The sequence below is a fragment of the Manis pentadactyla genome, chromosome 12, assembly GCF_030020395.1.
Source record: "Manis pentadactyla isolate mManPen7 chromosome 12, mManPen7.hap1, whole genome shotgun sequence".
NCBI lineage: Eukaryota > Metazoa > Chordata > Mammalia > Pholidota > Manidae > Manis > Manis pentadactyla.
Window position 1 is genome coordinate 108,554,527 of NC_080030.1, and position 15,592 is coordinate 108,570,118.

Genomic DNA, 15,592 nt, shown 5'->3' on the forward strand with positions numbered 1-15,592 from the left:
CAGAGGGAAGAGGAAAATGAAGAAGCTGCTGGAGGCAGATGGGCTAGCCTCTCCCACTGGGCCTTGGAGGCCTTCAGCCAGGGAGGGAGCAGGACCTGGGGAAGGGCCCCCACTGGCCAGGCTGGTGGGAGGCTCCTGGCTGCAAGGATGGGAGGGCACAGAGCCTGGGCTCACACTACAGCGTGTGCTGACCACATGCTCTTCTAGACATTCAGTAGGTTCCTGGGCATATAACCTACAGAAAACTCCCTTCCCATATGCAGGAGGCCCACCTGTCCCCACCCAGGCCTCAGGAAATGTGCTGCTGTGGAAAGCTGTTTAGAATGGCTCGCATGAGCCCTGCCTCCTGGTATGCACTCCATTGTGCAACCTGCTCCCTTTGGTGTGGGCTGGACCCAGGGGTCTGCTTCTCATGAAGAGATTCAGGCAAAAGTTGGTGGTATGTTTCTTCCAAGATTAGGTCCTAAAAGACTGACCTCTGTCTTACCAGCACCCTTGCCAGTTCTGTCTGGCTCTTCTCAGGTGCTTTCTCTGAAGAAGCAGGTGGAGGGCCCACATGGCAAGGAACTGAGAGGGGCCTCTAGTCCGCTACCAGCGAGGAGCTGAGGCTCTCGACCCAACAGCCTTCAAGGCCCTGCAGCCAGCCACCGAAGGGTGTCCTGAGGGCTTGGAGGCACATCCTTCCCCGGTGGAGCCTCAGATGAGACCACAGCTCCAGCTGACCTCTGAACTGCAGCCTCCTGAGACCTGGCCGAGGACCTAGCCAAGTGGTAGCCAGACTCCCGACCCACAGAAACTGCCAGGTAATAAATGTGCACTGTTTTCAACCATCAACTTTGTTATGAAGCAATAAATAATTTAGCTGCTAAGCAAAGAAAAGCTGCTCAAGCCCACCTGAGAGATCCGCCCTGAGAGTGTTGGCCCCGGCCTGTGGCAGCCCCCCGCCCCACCACCATGGCCTGGGTGCTGCTCCCCCCTTGGCACAGCTGGGCACTGCTCAGATCAAGCCCTCAGCTCACCTGCCTGGTGTCCTTGCCCACCCGAGGGCTTTGGCACCTTCAGCATCCAAATAATAGGACTTCTGAGAAAACTTCCTAGCTCCACGCTCCAGTGACAGCCCAGCTCAGATCTGAGTGCCTGTGTGGTTTCAGAGATAAACTACCCATCTTGACCATGTATTGTAAACTTTGCTGCTTTTTGCAGTGTCTATTTATCATTTACCAACTGGTTTGAAAATATTTAAGTATTTTAACAAACACTGTTCTGCCAATGCATACTGGCTGAATACCAGCCCTTGTTTTTGCTGTGAGGCTTAATTTACCAGACAAGATTCAAGGATAAATCTGCTTCCCTTCACTGAGCTTTGAAATTTAATTAATTAATGTAATTTGTACAACCTCTTTAAGCCATCTCAGCCTTTAAATTGCGATGGTATTGTCACATGGAGACTGCCGAGCTAGAACTATCCCCTCCATGATGCCCAACGGTGGAGTGGGAGGGGGCTTTGACAAGAGTCATAGTTACACGTCCCTACGTGTACTGACAGATGGTGAGAGGAAAATAAAAGGGGGCTACAAAAAGGAAACAAAAATGAAGCCAAAACTTGGTCTGCAGGAAAGTACAACAGAGCATTAATTACTTCCAGTCGGCCTCAGAGGTCTGGTTTAGGCATGCTGGGGAGGGAAGTGGGGTGTACTCGTGCAAACAAACATGAGCTGAGGAGGAAAGTTAATTATTACACTAAAATTTATTTGCTCCATTAAGCTGTCTTTATTATCCCAACCCAAACCCATCTTTTCTTGCTCTGATATCGTAACACTCAATGTATCGTATAATTTCTCCACATTGATTTTAAATCATTTTCCAATATAAAAGTAATACATGCTCATTGCCAAAAAAAAAAGAAAGAAAGGAAAAAGAAAAAAAGAGGCTCTGAGGAAGCCGATCAGTGGTTAAGAACACAGACTTGGGAGTCAGGCATGCCTTCTGACCCCAGCACGTGCTACTTACGTCATGTCATCTGTTTTCTCAACTGTAAAGTGTAAAGCTTGCTTCACAGAAGTGCTGGGGGCATAAAACCAGACACTGCAGGGGAATGGCCTTCCAAGGGAGTGCATAGTTTCTACACAGTTTTCCAGAATGTGGGTGTAAACCCCAAATATAAAAAGGCAACAGTAGAGCAAGAATTGAGTTTTGCAGATCTGGTGTGACCCAGACAGTGTCAGCAGCAATTGCACCCCCTGAAGGAGACCTGGGGGCCACAGCCAGCCTGTTCTCAATGAGAAAGTCTAGCTTTTAAAAAATCACTGTTTCCTGGACTGGATAAACCAGAAACTTAATCTAACCTTAACATTGAATAGGTGCATTCATTCATATGTGTCTATTCGTTTTCCTTTGGGAAGGTATCTTCCTGAGAATCTGTAACTCACCTGAAATTTTGCAAATGGCGAATGTAAAATGCTTAAAACAATGCCTGGCATATACTAGGCACTCAATAAAATTAAGTATTTATTAATGATTATTTTTTATAAAAAGAGAAATTGCAATCTCCAGTAATCTCACCTCTAAAAATGAACTACAGTTAATATGTTAGTACATGCAGGTCTCCTGATTTTTCCATCTATTATATATATAAATATATATTTTTGGCATACTACTTTAAAAGTTGCTTATCCACTTAAATAATTTTTATTTTCTTATTCATATTTAAAAAATAATTTTCAATAACTGTAATAGCCCTTTATAAGATGTTCCATAATTTAATCAATCCACAATTTTACTGTATATTTAATGATTACCTACATATATATATATATGTACACACACAGATAATACACTTACAACACCAGTAGCACTTTTGTGATTATCATGATACATAAGTCTTTTTCAGATGTTCTCCTGGATGTGGGCCTACTATGTACACACTCTTCCCCAGCAGTTCCTCAGTAGTCAATATACTACTACCATAAAATTTAACATTTTTAATCACAGTCTTGATTGGTTCTTAAATTTTTTCTCTAAATCATTGCAAATTCTTAAGGGAAGTGACCTTCTACTTCTTTTTATAAAAATCCCCCACAGGGCCAGAAGAGTGTCAGGCATAAAGAAAGATGTTAAATGAATTCTTACTTTTAAGAAGTATACTCATTTCAGCCTTTGGTGGAGAAGGAGCTCAGCTAGAGGTGCTGTGGGCTCAGGAAAAACACAGTGACCTGTGATTCAGTATTTTAATGAAAGAAAAAGAACAGACCATATTTTGTTTCATTCTGAACAATCAGTAAAAAGCACCTAATATAAATGTATAGTCCTAAAACAACAGAATATTTATTGTAAGGTTTGACTCTTCCCATTTTACTACACACCTACTTCCAAATCAGAGGAGACTTCAAGGCCTAGTGCAGTCTGGAATTACAAACCTCTCAGACTGAGTGATTGTTACTGAGAGATAATAAAATGCACTAAAGACAATATAATAAAAACATTTAAACATGAAATTAAATCAAGACTAAAAATACACATTGCTTGGTGGAAACGCCAAATATAACTTCAGGTTGGGGTCAAATTTTTGTTTAGAAAATTACTTTCGCATGTTAAAGTGAAAAAAGAAAGAAAAGGGCTTGCTTGACACCCATACTCCTATATTCAGCACAGGCCCGATAGTGCAACATTGTTTAAACCTTCAGCATTGAAGGAGGATGAACTAAGTTTTTAATGGAGCATTTAGGGAAAAGGCAAATGCAGTCATCTTAGAAGGTGTCACCAATGAAGGAAGTATTTAGATTTTCCATCCTCTCTGACAAGGTCTGTTGCAGAATCATCACTTCACCATGCTACACTAGATCCTCAGCATACACACCAGATACCGGAACCCTGACCTAACAAATGGTATGTACAAGTACACCATGGCACTTACTGTTAGCAGTTTGAAGGTATTTTGTGCTCAACAGCAGAGTTACAATGGAATTTACAATTAGAAAACATCAATGAAGTATTTTAAAACCTGGCTTTATAACATATGGGTACGAAGTTAAAACACCTCAACAATTATTTCAAGTACCTGGTTCAAATTGGGTAATATCTTAAAATCATTACATTATTTCAGTCACGTCACAATTAAAGAAATCAAGATGAAAATGTTTCAATTTGATCAGATAAATGTTGAGTTGTAGGAAGGACATGAAAAAAGCACTTTTCTACACTAAACACAATCCTTTATGGTTCTAATGACAATTTTCCATAACTAAGTAAAAGAAGCCAAAGACTTTATGCACAGGAGACATGCAGATGAAAAAAGGATTTCTATATGAGCTCCATGTGATGATACAATCTGGGCTTTCTGCAAAAGACAACAGAGGCCCCTTTGCTTTTTAGCTGTAAACAACTTGCTGTACAGCATGTAATATAATACTGTATTTTGGGAAATTTCAAACATTCATAATCCACAGGAAAAATACTTAACACTCCTACACAATTTTTTTTTTTAGGCCACAATAGTGCAGGCTTTCAGCTACAAAGCCAGAAGCCAGTTATAAACCAGTACTTTTCCACTAGAGTTACTTGTGGGGTGGGGGTTGGGGGAATGTTCAGCCCTGCAAACGTTAGGGTCTAAAATAAGATCTGTGCAAGGAGCCACTACAACACTCGCGCTGCCAGCACTGTCATGGCAACGATGAACTTGCTAGGAGAATGCTCTTTCAACATTCAGAGCGAATCTTGAGTCTATTACTCATGGAAATGTACCAAATTTTCTTTGAGGCAGCTCACTATAGAAGTCTTCTTGTTTGGTAATCTCTTATGCAAAGATAAGCTTTTTATACACTGCACTTTAAAGATCACAGTCCAGAGCCTTCTTGCAATCAGGTGAAATTCATGACAATGTAATGAAAATTATGCACCACAGTGAAATGTGAAGATTCAGCAAAGTGCAAATGCAATTTCAAGATGGGTCAGCGTTTAAGTAAGAGTTTGATATGCAATTTAATTATGTGATTATGTGGTTTCACCAAGAAACACCCAAGTTTTACACCTCATCTTGAAGGAAAAATAATTTGGAACAGAAGTAATCTATATTTTCACTGTTAGGAACCTTACATTAAAATTTCATTCAGACAGTGCAATATAATGATGAAAAATTACCTCGAGAGTCAGCCTGGGCATGAACCTGGCTCCTCCCCTTCTAGCTGAGATCCCCTGGGCAAGTTGATTAACCTGTCTGGGCCCTGATTTTTCCTGATGCATAAATGGAGATAATAATACCTACTTTTAAGTGTTGTGAAACTGAATGAATTCACACATAAAAAGGGCTTAGAATTAGGCTTCACATACAGAATGCCCATCCTTACTACATTCAGAGGTATACATTCTACGAAACTAGGAAAATTAAGAACCTGCTCAAGACAAGATGACGCAGTCCCAGTGCTATGGCAGACTGTTAAGAGGGGCAGGTGTGGGTGCCCAGGAGGGGCCCCAAAGACACATGCTACCTGCAATCAAGCCAATTCAAGAAATCAAACTGCTACACAATCTTGAGCCCTGTTACCTCTTCTGGGGTATCCTTTTGGCAATGCCATCTTTGCTTAGTTACTTTGTTCTTAATCCTTTCGAGCTGTCTAGGCTGGGCCCATTATCTGGGAGGAGGGAAAGGACTGTTTGGGGACTGTAGGCTACCTCTGTCGGGCTCCCATTGGGGGACGCGGACCATGGGCTGCCTCTGTCGGGCTCCCACAGAGTGGGACCAGGACAGCGCAGTTCCGGTATCCTCAGCAGACCAGACCTCCCACAAGCAGGCTCTGTAGGAGACAACGTGCCTGAAGTGCAAGACACGGATGACCAAGTGCAGAGGAATCAGATGCTCACAACAACAACGGCATACAAGCCACCGTTTGCTTTCCTATATTATGTGTCCCTGAAGATGTATTTGAAAATCAAATGTTCATAAGTGGAATAAAAGACTAACATGGTATCAGGGAGGAATTCAGTTCCCAGAGAGCTAAAATATTTGTAAAAAACTTTATTTGGTTCCAAGAGGTGCTATGCCCACTAAGGTGCTATTCCCTAGGGCCAGGAACCTGGAAAATGGGTGAAAACTTGCCCAGTTGCCCAGAGACTTGGGGTTCCCTAGAGAGCATATGGCGCCGGGGGGCTCCATGTCCCACGGCACCCCCCACGGTCTGTGGCGGCGGCGGCGGAGAATGCTCACCGCCAGCATTCATGGAGTGCTCACGGGCTCCTGTAAGCTCGGTATGTTGCCTCCCTCATCTCAACCTCGCACCCTGCGGGGGAACTGAGGCCCCAGAAGGCTGACTGGCTCAGGACCACAGAGCTCCGCAGAGCAGGACAAAGCAAGGTCTGACTGACTCCGAAGCCCATGGCCTTGACCGCTGTCCCTTCGTGCTGTCCAGGGGCTGAAACACAGGCCCCGACCCCTGGACGACACACAGCCTCTGTGCCTGCAGCCCCTCCACCCCCACCCTGCTGGCTCTGTGCTGACACACCAGATGGCATTAGACTCCAGCGAGGGGGAGGAAGGCCACACATCTGCGGCCGGCACCCCTGGGCGGACCTCTGGGCAGGCCCAACACCTTCCCGGGGCAGCGGTTGGTTAGGCTCCATCACAAAGCCGGGCATCAGCATTGATCAGCCAGTACATGAAAGACTAGCAACAGGCAATGGGGCACTAATACATGTGGATACAAAGTAGGGGATGTACAAAAGTCCTTCCATACATACAAATCCTAAACTCTAAACAATAAGAATCCTACAGTAATGCCAGTTTGGAGTTTGACTCATTAGCTAAAAGACCTAGATAAAGCTGATCAACAGCAGCAGCAACAATATTTATTGAGCACTTACTATGTACCAGGCCCAGTTCTAAATGGTTACATGTTCATTTAATTCTCAAACTACCCTGAAGATTGGTATTATTATCCTCATTTTACAGATAAGTAAATAGTCTCAGAGAGTTTATTCATAATAAATTTGTATAGTATATCAAAGTTTATAAAATGCTTTACCAACATGATCTCCTTCAATTTCTATAATCACACCAGGTAGATAATAAAATTATGTCAATTCACAGATGAGAAAAGTGAGACTACAGAGGTTAATTTATTTGTGAACATATGGCTGGTAAAGAAAATCCCACAAGATATTTAAACCATTCTACCTAATACCTCTAGTCAATGTGAGACTGCATATTTAGAATAGACAGTTAGAAAATATATAAAGAAAAAAAAATACAAGCTTCTTTCATTTTTTAAGTAGAATCATCATTAAAATTAAGTGGAACAGCTTTTCCTTTGACATATCAAAGATAGCTAAGCATAAAATAATTCTGGCATATGGTAGATGTACAACAAATACCTAATAAAGAAATAATTCACTAGGTCAAGGGGGAAATCTATAGTGTCTCATAAAACTTCAATAATTTCTTATACTCAGAAGCTCTGTGATCAACACAACTGAATAAATACAGGTTATATTTTACAATTTAAGTCTGCCAATGTATATATTCCTTGTTAGATGAAAAAGGAGACACACCTTAATTTGGTGATGTGTAATCAGCACCAACAACGTTGAGAGATTTTATTTTGTGAGAAAACATGTCTCTCTCTCATGTAAATCATTTTTTACTTTTGAAAGGCTTCTATTAAATATGTCCTTCAGTACCACTGAACTTATCACTCTATGACTATTTTGCAAGGCTTGGTCTTTATCACATGATCGGAAGAATATCTTGCTGTGTTCAGGCTATGAATAGCATTTGAAAAATTACTCGGTTATAATTATAGACATCTAACACCTGCCAACTTGCTAGAAAATGAAATCATGTTAAATTTAAAGACGAGTGTGCAATGCTTGTCAAACACTGAAGTATCAAAACAGTAAATGCTCACTTTTAGTGTGGTAAACGAAGATTCTACTTAGACTTTATTGAATATTACACATAGTTGACAGATTATCCTAGTTAATTTTTTTAAAAGGTATATTAGCTTGTTGATTTAAACAATTTTTAATTTAAAACACTAAACGAATACTATTCAGTTAATGAATATGTATATATGAAAATTGATTTGGGTGATACAACTTAAAACACACATCATAAATCCCATTTCCCTTTAGTACAGCTTACAAGTTTAGGAAGTTGTTTTAAGGTAATTTTATAATATAAATAGTAATTTATAAACCTACAAAGACCTTTCCCTTTTTAAACTAAAACTAGGACAAGATTTAAATAAAATATAAAACTAAAAGCATCTCATTCTTCTCTGGTAATTTCCTATTTCACTGCAATCTAATCCAGGTTTTCTGTAAGTAGTTAAGAAAAGAGGTTAAAGGGTGAAAACACAGATAATTCTGGTGCCAAATTTCACATGAGCTTTTTTCTTATAAATTGAAACAAATCACAAACTGTGAGAGTCTGCTAGTAATACAAAGACTTTTAACAATAAATGGTCCTAATTGTCATCCTACAAAAACTCCCTAAGAAGTCCAGTGAAAAAGCATTTCTTCACAAGCATCTTCTAGAAGACTTTAAATACACAAACATTACGGTAAATGTGTCTTTGTCACACTGGTTTAACCTGGTATAGTTCCCAACAGGACAAAAAGCCAAGCATGAACTGATGTTCCCACAGGTTTTCATACGTAAATTTCCAGCTCGCCCAGTGCCCATCACAACACCGTCACTGAATATTCTAAAGAACCTGCAGGTGCCCCTGGGTATACTGTGCCTGCACAGCGACAGTACTAGGTAATTTCACAAGGTCAGTTATGGCCTTTCTTTAATGTAATAAATGTGATCTAGAAAAGCTAGGTCAAAGTAAATCCTATTTTCCAATGACTTCCATTTAAAAGGTAGATATTTTACCATGGTGTGAATAAAGAGACTGATTTTAGAAACTGTGACAAAGGAGAGATGAAAACTGGCAGCAGGGCTTGCTTGGTGCCGACGACCCCACGCGCCGGGCGCTGTGAGTGCTGCCTCCCCTCCCCCAGCACCCCTCTGCCCTCCAGGTCCTGAAAGCCCCCCTGTCTGTGACTCCTCCAGGCCGTGTTCATTTGCTACCTCATAAACACTGCCTGTTTTTAAATATGAAAATTCTTTAAGACATAACACCCAAACAGGGCCCTGTTGTATCAGTTTTAAGTGATTAATAATCCTTTATTATACCCAAGTTTCCACGGCTACTTTGTCAGATACAAGTTTCAACAAATCCTTAAGTTGGCTGTTTGAGCTATTAATTTGTTTTCTATTCAAATGGTTAAAAAGATAGCCTACAAATTTCCAAGGGCTTACCAAAAGGAAAACAAATACAACTCTAAGACAAAGAGAACAGCACACCTATTACCTAACCTATTCTAACACCTATTTCCTTTTCCTCCACAAATGATCTGTATAGCACTTTATGGGCACAAAGTGTTAAAGATGAGAAAATGATTTTAATTAAGCTAAACCATTGTTTCAGAGGGTCCTCCTTGATATTGCAAACAACCCATGTACGGTGAAATCTAAAAAGCAAGTGCTTAACATCCCCTTTTCCTACAAAACACATCCCATTTTTAAAACAATGTTAGAAAAATATTTTAAAAATCAATCTTTTTTTTTTCATGCTAGAGACTATTTGGGGCACTGCAACAGGAATGAAATGAAAGGAATAAAATGAAATCTGAAAATGTAAAAAAAAAAAAAAAGTATCCTCGTTAGTTTCAATCTTTCTGAAAAGTCAGAACAAAGAGGACAGGATGTTTTCATATGTTATAAAGAGGACAGTAGATAGAGGGTAGTTAGTGCAGATATGATTCATCCTGTAAAAGCCAGTGGCTAAAAAACAAGATAGGCTCTTTACTTTGTCTTCAAACCATTCAGGGAAAAAAAAAGATTTGCCTTCAATTTCTTCACACTTGCCACCCATTGAAGCCCAGACAACTTGAAGGTAAATGGAAGTCCCCTCTGACCTCAAAAGCAAGGAAAGACAGTGGTCAGAGAGAGTAATGAGGAACACAGAGGAGGAAAGCAGGCCGAAGCTTTCTGAGGGAGAGGGACTGAGTTCTCAGAGGATCAGTCAAACAGGAGGCAGAGAAGAGTGGGATATGGAAGAGAGAAGCTTAGAGACCAGGGGAGGACTCTCACATTTGCTGAGAATGCAGAGTTAGCAGAGGGCTTGAGACGCACGACCTTAAACTTCTGGCTTTGAGTAGACGTGGCAGTAAAAAAGAGAAATCAAAACAAAATCACTAAAAGGCCAAATGTGCTTCGAGAATGTCCCTAATCTGTTATATTTTATAGCACCATTATAAACTAGTTGTAATCTAATAGAATCTAAATTGCAACTTGACCAAAGCAACATATTATCTAGTTAGAGATAAGAGCAATTTTAATGGCAGCCTCTAACTGGACTGCCTTCTGTTCCCCTTCCTCACACAGAAATTTTTTGTTCAAATGATGGGGCTCTCCTGGCTTTTAGGGGCTGCATGTGGATTAGTGCAACCCCAAACAGAAATGCCCAACTTCCGAGCCAAGGACTAGCTTAACAAAGGGCATGTGACCCATCCCAGTCAGCAGATACTGAGAAGTCTGCGAGAGGATTTCTGGGAAAAGCTTTTCTGCCGAGAGATACGTGTGCAGGACCTCTATCCTTCTCAGCTCCAGAGGGCCACCGGTGTGCACGGTGCCCAGACTGCTGCAGCAACCCTGCAAGCGTGAATGGAGGCAGCACTCGTTCTGCTAAGGAAAGGGGAGCAAGAACACAGGGGCCACACTGTAATGCCGTTCAGCTAATGAATCAATCCATCAAGCTTGCAATCACATGACCACCAGACTTACTATATGAAACAATAAATCTCTTACTGTTAAATCTACAAACTATACATTATCCAACTGGATACGCCATCTGAAACCAGAAGTGTAAATGCGCCCCATACCCACAGCTAAAGAGTCATTTCTCCCTGGGGGATAACAATCACTTTAATAAACTGAAGTCTCCTCAACCCCACTTAACAAAGGTGAGTACTTTGTTACTTGGTCTAAATTTCTATCTCAAGCCAAATGACTTGCAGACAGTATTCGTTGCTGGCCAGGTTATGAGAAAAGTTATGTTTTCCTTTTTCACAGTGCGGAAATGAGAATGATCAAATGACTATTCTTGGAAAAGTCCTGGGCTATTTTGGACTCCTCATCATCTTTCCATGCATATACACACATTCACATTTTCCCTCCTAATCACATGCATTAGAAAGACTGTAGTTCATGAGAGGACCGCATGAGTACCTTGGGCCAGTGTTAATACTTCTGCTCCTTAGTTTAGGGAATCAAGCACATCAAAAAGGTATTATGGGGCAAAAAAAACCCAAAAAACAGCAAACAGAGCATAAATAAAGCCTCCTATTCTCATGAATAGAAGGCCTTCCTCAAAAACAGGGAACAAATTTTATTGATCTTCCAGTCCTGAGTATAGTACAGTTCAGTTTCAGGTCTGGCACAGAAGAGATGTGTTCAACAAAAATGTGTTGAACAGATTTAAGTATGTCAATGTGAAATCACTACACTGGGAACAGGAGTGCAAACAGGAATGCTGCCTCCCAGTGTGCCTGCTTTTTCACAGGTTTAGCCATTGTGAGTTGAACCCATCCCACCACCACCCCATCTCCCCTTCCTGCCTCCAGCTCTGAGCTGACCTGCGCAGTGAAGGGCCGTCAGAACGGCTGCAGGAATGCAAACTGAGGCTCAGCTGTTGCTGCTTTCTTAATGAATAAAAGAAAACATTATGGAGCGCTACATTTGAACCATTTGGTCCCATATGAGGATGATGCTAGAGTGTGAGCAGTGAGGCTGGTATGGCAGTGGGAGTGAGATGATGCTGGACATTGTGTGACATTCTCAAGACAGTTAAATTCTACATTAAAAGATCTTAGGCAAGAGAGTAATGTGGTCAGATTCTCATTTTACAGAAATGGCTCTGTAGTTACGCGGCGGGTGGGTGTAAGCGGGCGGCAGGCTACATCTACAGAAGAGCGAGAACAGCACAGGACCAGAACAGCGTTCGCAGGGGCGGAGACCCCTTTAGGACTGATTCCTAATCAAATGTATCATGAGCAACTTCATCTCGACATGTCTGCAGCAGAACTCATGATTCCCCTTAAACTGACCCTCTACCCCTCTTCTGTAGCAGGAAATGACTGAACTATTTACCAAGCAGTTCAAGCCAGAAACTTGCTTTTGTTATTTTCTTCATCTCTTATGTCCAATTAAATACTATATCCTGTGGGTTCTAACTCCTAGCTGTCCCCCACCCCATTCACTTTCCCCCCGATATCCTATCCCATTGTCATTTTCGCTTTGGACTAGTGGAACACCTACTGGCTGACATGGCACACCCACTCCCAATTCCTGAAATCCACTCTCCATATCACTTCCAAAGCAGTCCTTCCAGTTCACCACTAATCGTGTCACCATCTTATTCAAAATACCCTCAGTGGCTTCCCATCGCTCCTAGGACACAGTCCACAACTCCTAACGTGGCATGTAAGATCCTCTGTTATTTGGCTCTCCTGCCTAAGAAAAAGTAAGAAATCCTAACGTTACTGCATGTTTCTTATGTGCTAGGACTGTGCTAGGCTTTGCAAGCATTGTATCGTTTTTTCCTCATTGTGAGGCATCATCCTCATTTTGCAAATGAAGAAACTGAGTCAAGAAGAAATCAGGTAACTTATCTAACACAGTAGAGCTCATAAAGCAGGAGAGCCAGGTCTGACTCCATAGTGTGTTTAAGCTCTCGCCGTCCCAGCAAGTGTGTACCCCACCCACGCTGCATTAGTTCTTAGAACTCATTTGCTCTCTCTTGCCACTAGACCTTCACACACACATATGTTCCCTACATCTGGAATGTCCACCTCCCAAATTGCATTTTTGCCTGGGTAATATTTACTCATTCATCAAATCTCTGCCCGAATGTCACCTCTTTAGAGAAGTTTTCCTTGACCACCTAAAATCACATTGCTTATTTGTTTACTTCCTCACAGTCTGTCTCCTTCAATAGAATGTCAAAATTGTTCACTTGTTCTTAGAATGGCATTCACTAGGGGGTTGAATAAACACCTGCTGACTGAGGTGTGAATGAATAATGTGGGGTTGAAACTCCCGAATCTATACTTTATTCAGACTGCTAAGAAACAAAAATAAGTCAAATATAAATTCCTTCACCCACTGCATGTTTATTTAGTAGCCTCTAGGTCCCAGTCAATACCCTTGAGAGCTTACAGCCCTCCTAGGGGAGACAGATGCATATATTGTGATGACAGCACAATGTAAGGAAACGCCTGTTGTAACTGTAGAAGGAATAAAGTGCAATAGACGCAGGGATGACTAAGAGTAGAAATCTACGGGAAACCTTCACAGTATAGGAGATGCTTGAAAACTTATGCAGGATGAATGGGTCTTGAAATATATATCACACAGTCCATGTATTTCACTTATGAAAAGGGAGGGCACCAACAGGTCTCATTTAATTCTCACAACAGCTCTCTGTCACTTTGTGTCATCGGTAAGATGTGGAAATCCAAGCTGTTAAGTCAAATAACTTAACTTGTCCAGGGTCATGCAGAACATTAATAAAGGAGGAGAATTTCATCCCAGGGTTTTCTGACTCCAGTGACCATTTATGTACGGTTATATCACAGTCTTTGACCCTGTACTGCTCAGAGACTAATTACTTTTGTTTTCAGTAGAACTGCTACCAAAATTGGTTATCTGGTTTCCCATTCCAATATAAACAAAGAGCAAAATGAAAGATTCAGGAAGAGACCACAGTGAAGTATACTGACAGCAAGAGAAGGAACAGCACTACAAAAACTGAACCCCAAAATTCAAAAAAAAACATAGATCATATACACTCCTGTACACTCCCCCTCAGCTATACAACAGTACCTGACGTGCGAAATGATGAACCCATTACGGAAAAAATGGTTGCTGTAGTCATTCCAGTTTATGAGATAGATAAGTTTCTTAAAGGGTAAACTTTAGGTATCCAGAAAATTAATTCCTCCCTGGCAACCCTGGATAAATGAATTGCAACGATTGTTTCCAAAGTGTTTGTGAGAAGAAATATCCCAAGATCTTAAACAGTCTTCATTTTGTGTTGCTTATGATTATTTTTCTGTTGCTTTAAACTAAATTCAACCAGAACAGAAAAAAGGTTCGTCTTAGCTTACCTATATACCCAAGTCAATTATAAATTTTAAAAACTTCTCACCATGACTTTGAACAAACATGTGGATCGGGTAATTTAGAATATTTAGAATGACAAACGTAAAGGTTTTACTGTCACACTTGATATCTAAAAACCACCTTTCTCTTAAAAAAAAAAAAAACCCTTGTAATAAATCTTCCAATAAAATAGGATACATTTATTATATATGAAACGGGAGGAAAACATTGTAGTCTGTTCCACTCACAACTTAAATAGATACATGTGAAAAAAGAAAAGACTAACAATTTAATTTAAGAAAACACAGAGAAAGCTGGCTGAGTAATTTACCATAAGAATGTTTCTACCATTTGCTCAGCCTGGGTCCAATCTTTCAATCTGAAAGATGTCAGCTTTTTTTTTTTTAAACACAGGTTTTTATTATTTTATGTATTTCTTTTTTTTTTTTTTGAAAAAATGAAGGTTCCATGTAGAGAAGAGACCCTGGCTTTTTGTTTCACCAGCTGTCTTGAACAAGCTGACTAGGAAACATTTAATATCCTTTATCATTTTAGAGGCTTTTAAGTGTGAAACACTGTCACTGTAACAATGTGATCAGCTAGTGGCTACAGTTCCCAACAACATGTAACAATGAGTATGGGTAAAAGCAAGTCTTCACTTGTAAGTCACTGTAACTTCCACATACTTTTCCATGAGGAATGCAGTTTCTGCTAAAACTCTCTAGACAATAGGTATTCACTTATATTTGAAAATTGCTTTTCCCTTAGTTCATCTCATACAATTGGGACTCTAAATTCAACGTCTTACAGAGCACTCTAAACTTAAACTGTAGAGTGAATTCGTAGTAAGAGTTCGCGTAACAGCCTGCGAGAGGCAGACACGAAGGGAATACCTGCGAGTAAAACTGCACAGTACTCGGCAGGCAGGTGTGATCATGCGGCTCTTCCTTACCTGGACGCTCTTCAAAATATGCTCGCTTTTCTCTCTTACATCTTTAAAGGGACACCTCTTGGAGAGCATGAGCAGGTGAGCGAGCAGCTTATTCAACCCATCCGCAGGGACAGCGTCCGAAAGCCCGTCTGGCGGCCGGCGAGACGTCTCTCCCCGCGAGCGCAGATCCTCGGTTTTCCTCCGAACGACCTGCCGGACGTGCTCCAGGGCCGCCTCCCTCGCGGCGGAGTCTCTGCTGCACAGGCCGTCCCACCGCACTTCGGGCTCCCCTTCAGCCATGACAACGCGCGGCTTTTCTTTGCAGTCTTGTTACGCTTCAGCGTGGCCCCCAAAAAGCCCTTTGCATTTTAAAAACCAGAAACGTAAAAAGAAAATCACAAGAAAGCGAGTCATCAAGAAAACACGGCTGGGTGACCTCTGGAACCGGCACTGTCGTT

The 15,592-nt window shown here is 41.3% G+C and overlaps 1 protein-coding gene across 2 annotated transcripts in view; it reads right to left on the reverse strand.

The window, feature by feature from the left end:
* The window catches only part of SESN1 (sestrin 1), an 80,903-nt gene extending 65,313 nt beyond the window's left edge, over positions 1 to 15,590 (reverse strand). For both annotated transcript variants that reach the window (XM_036902918.2, XM_057489470.1), the window contains exon 1: positions 15,156 to 15,590. In XM_036902918.2, the coding sequence (XP_036758813.2) occupies positions 15,156 to 15,434 (279 nt within the window). In that variant the 5' untranslated portion in view covers positions 15,435 to 15,590. The remainder of the gene's footprint in view (positions 1 to 15,155) is intronic.
* Positions 15,591 to 15,592: the final 2 nt, after the last annotated feature.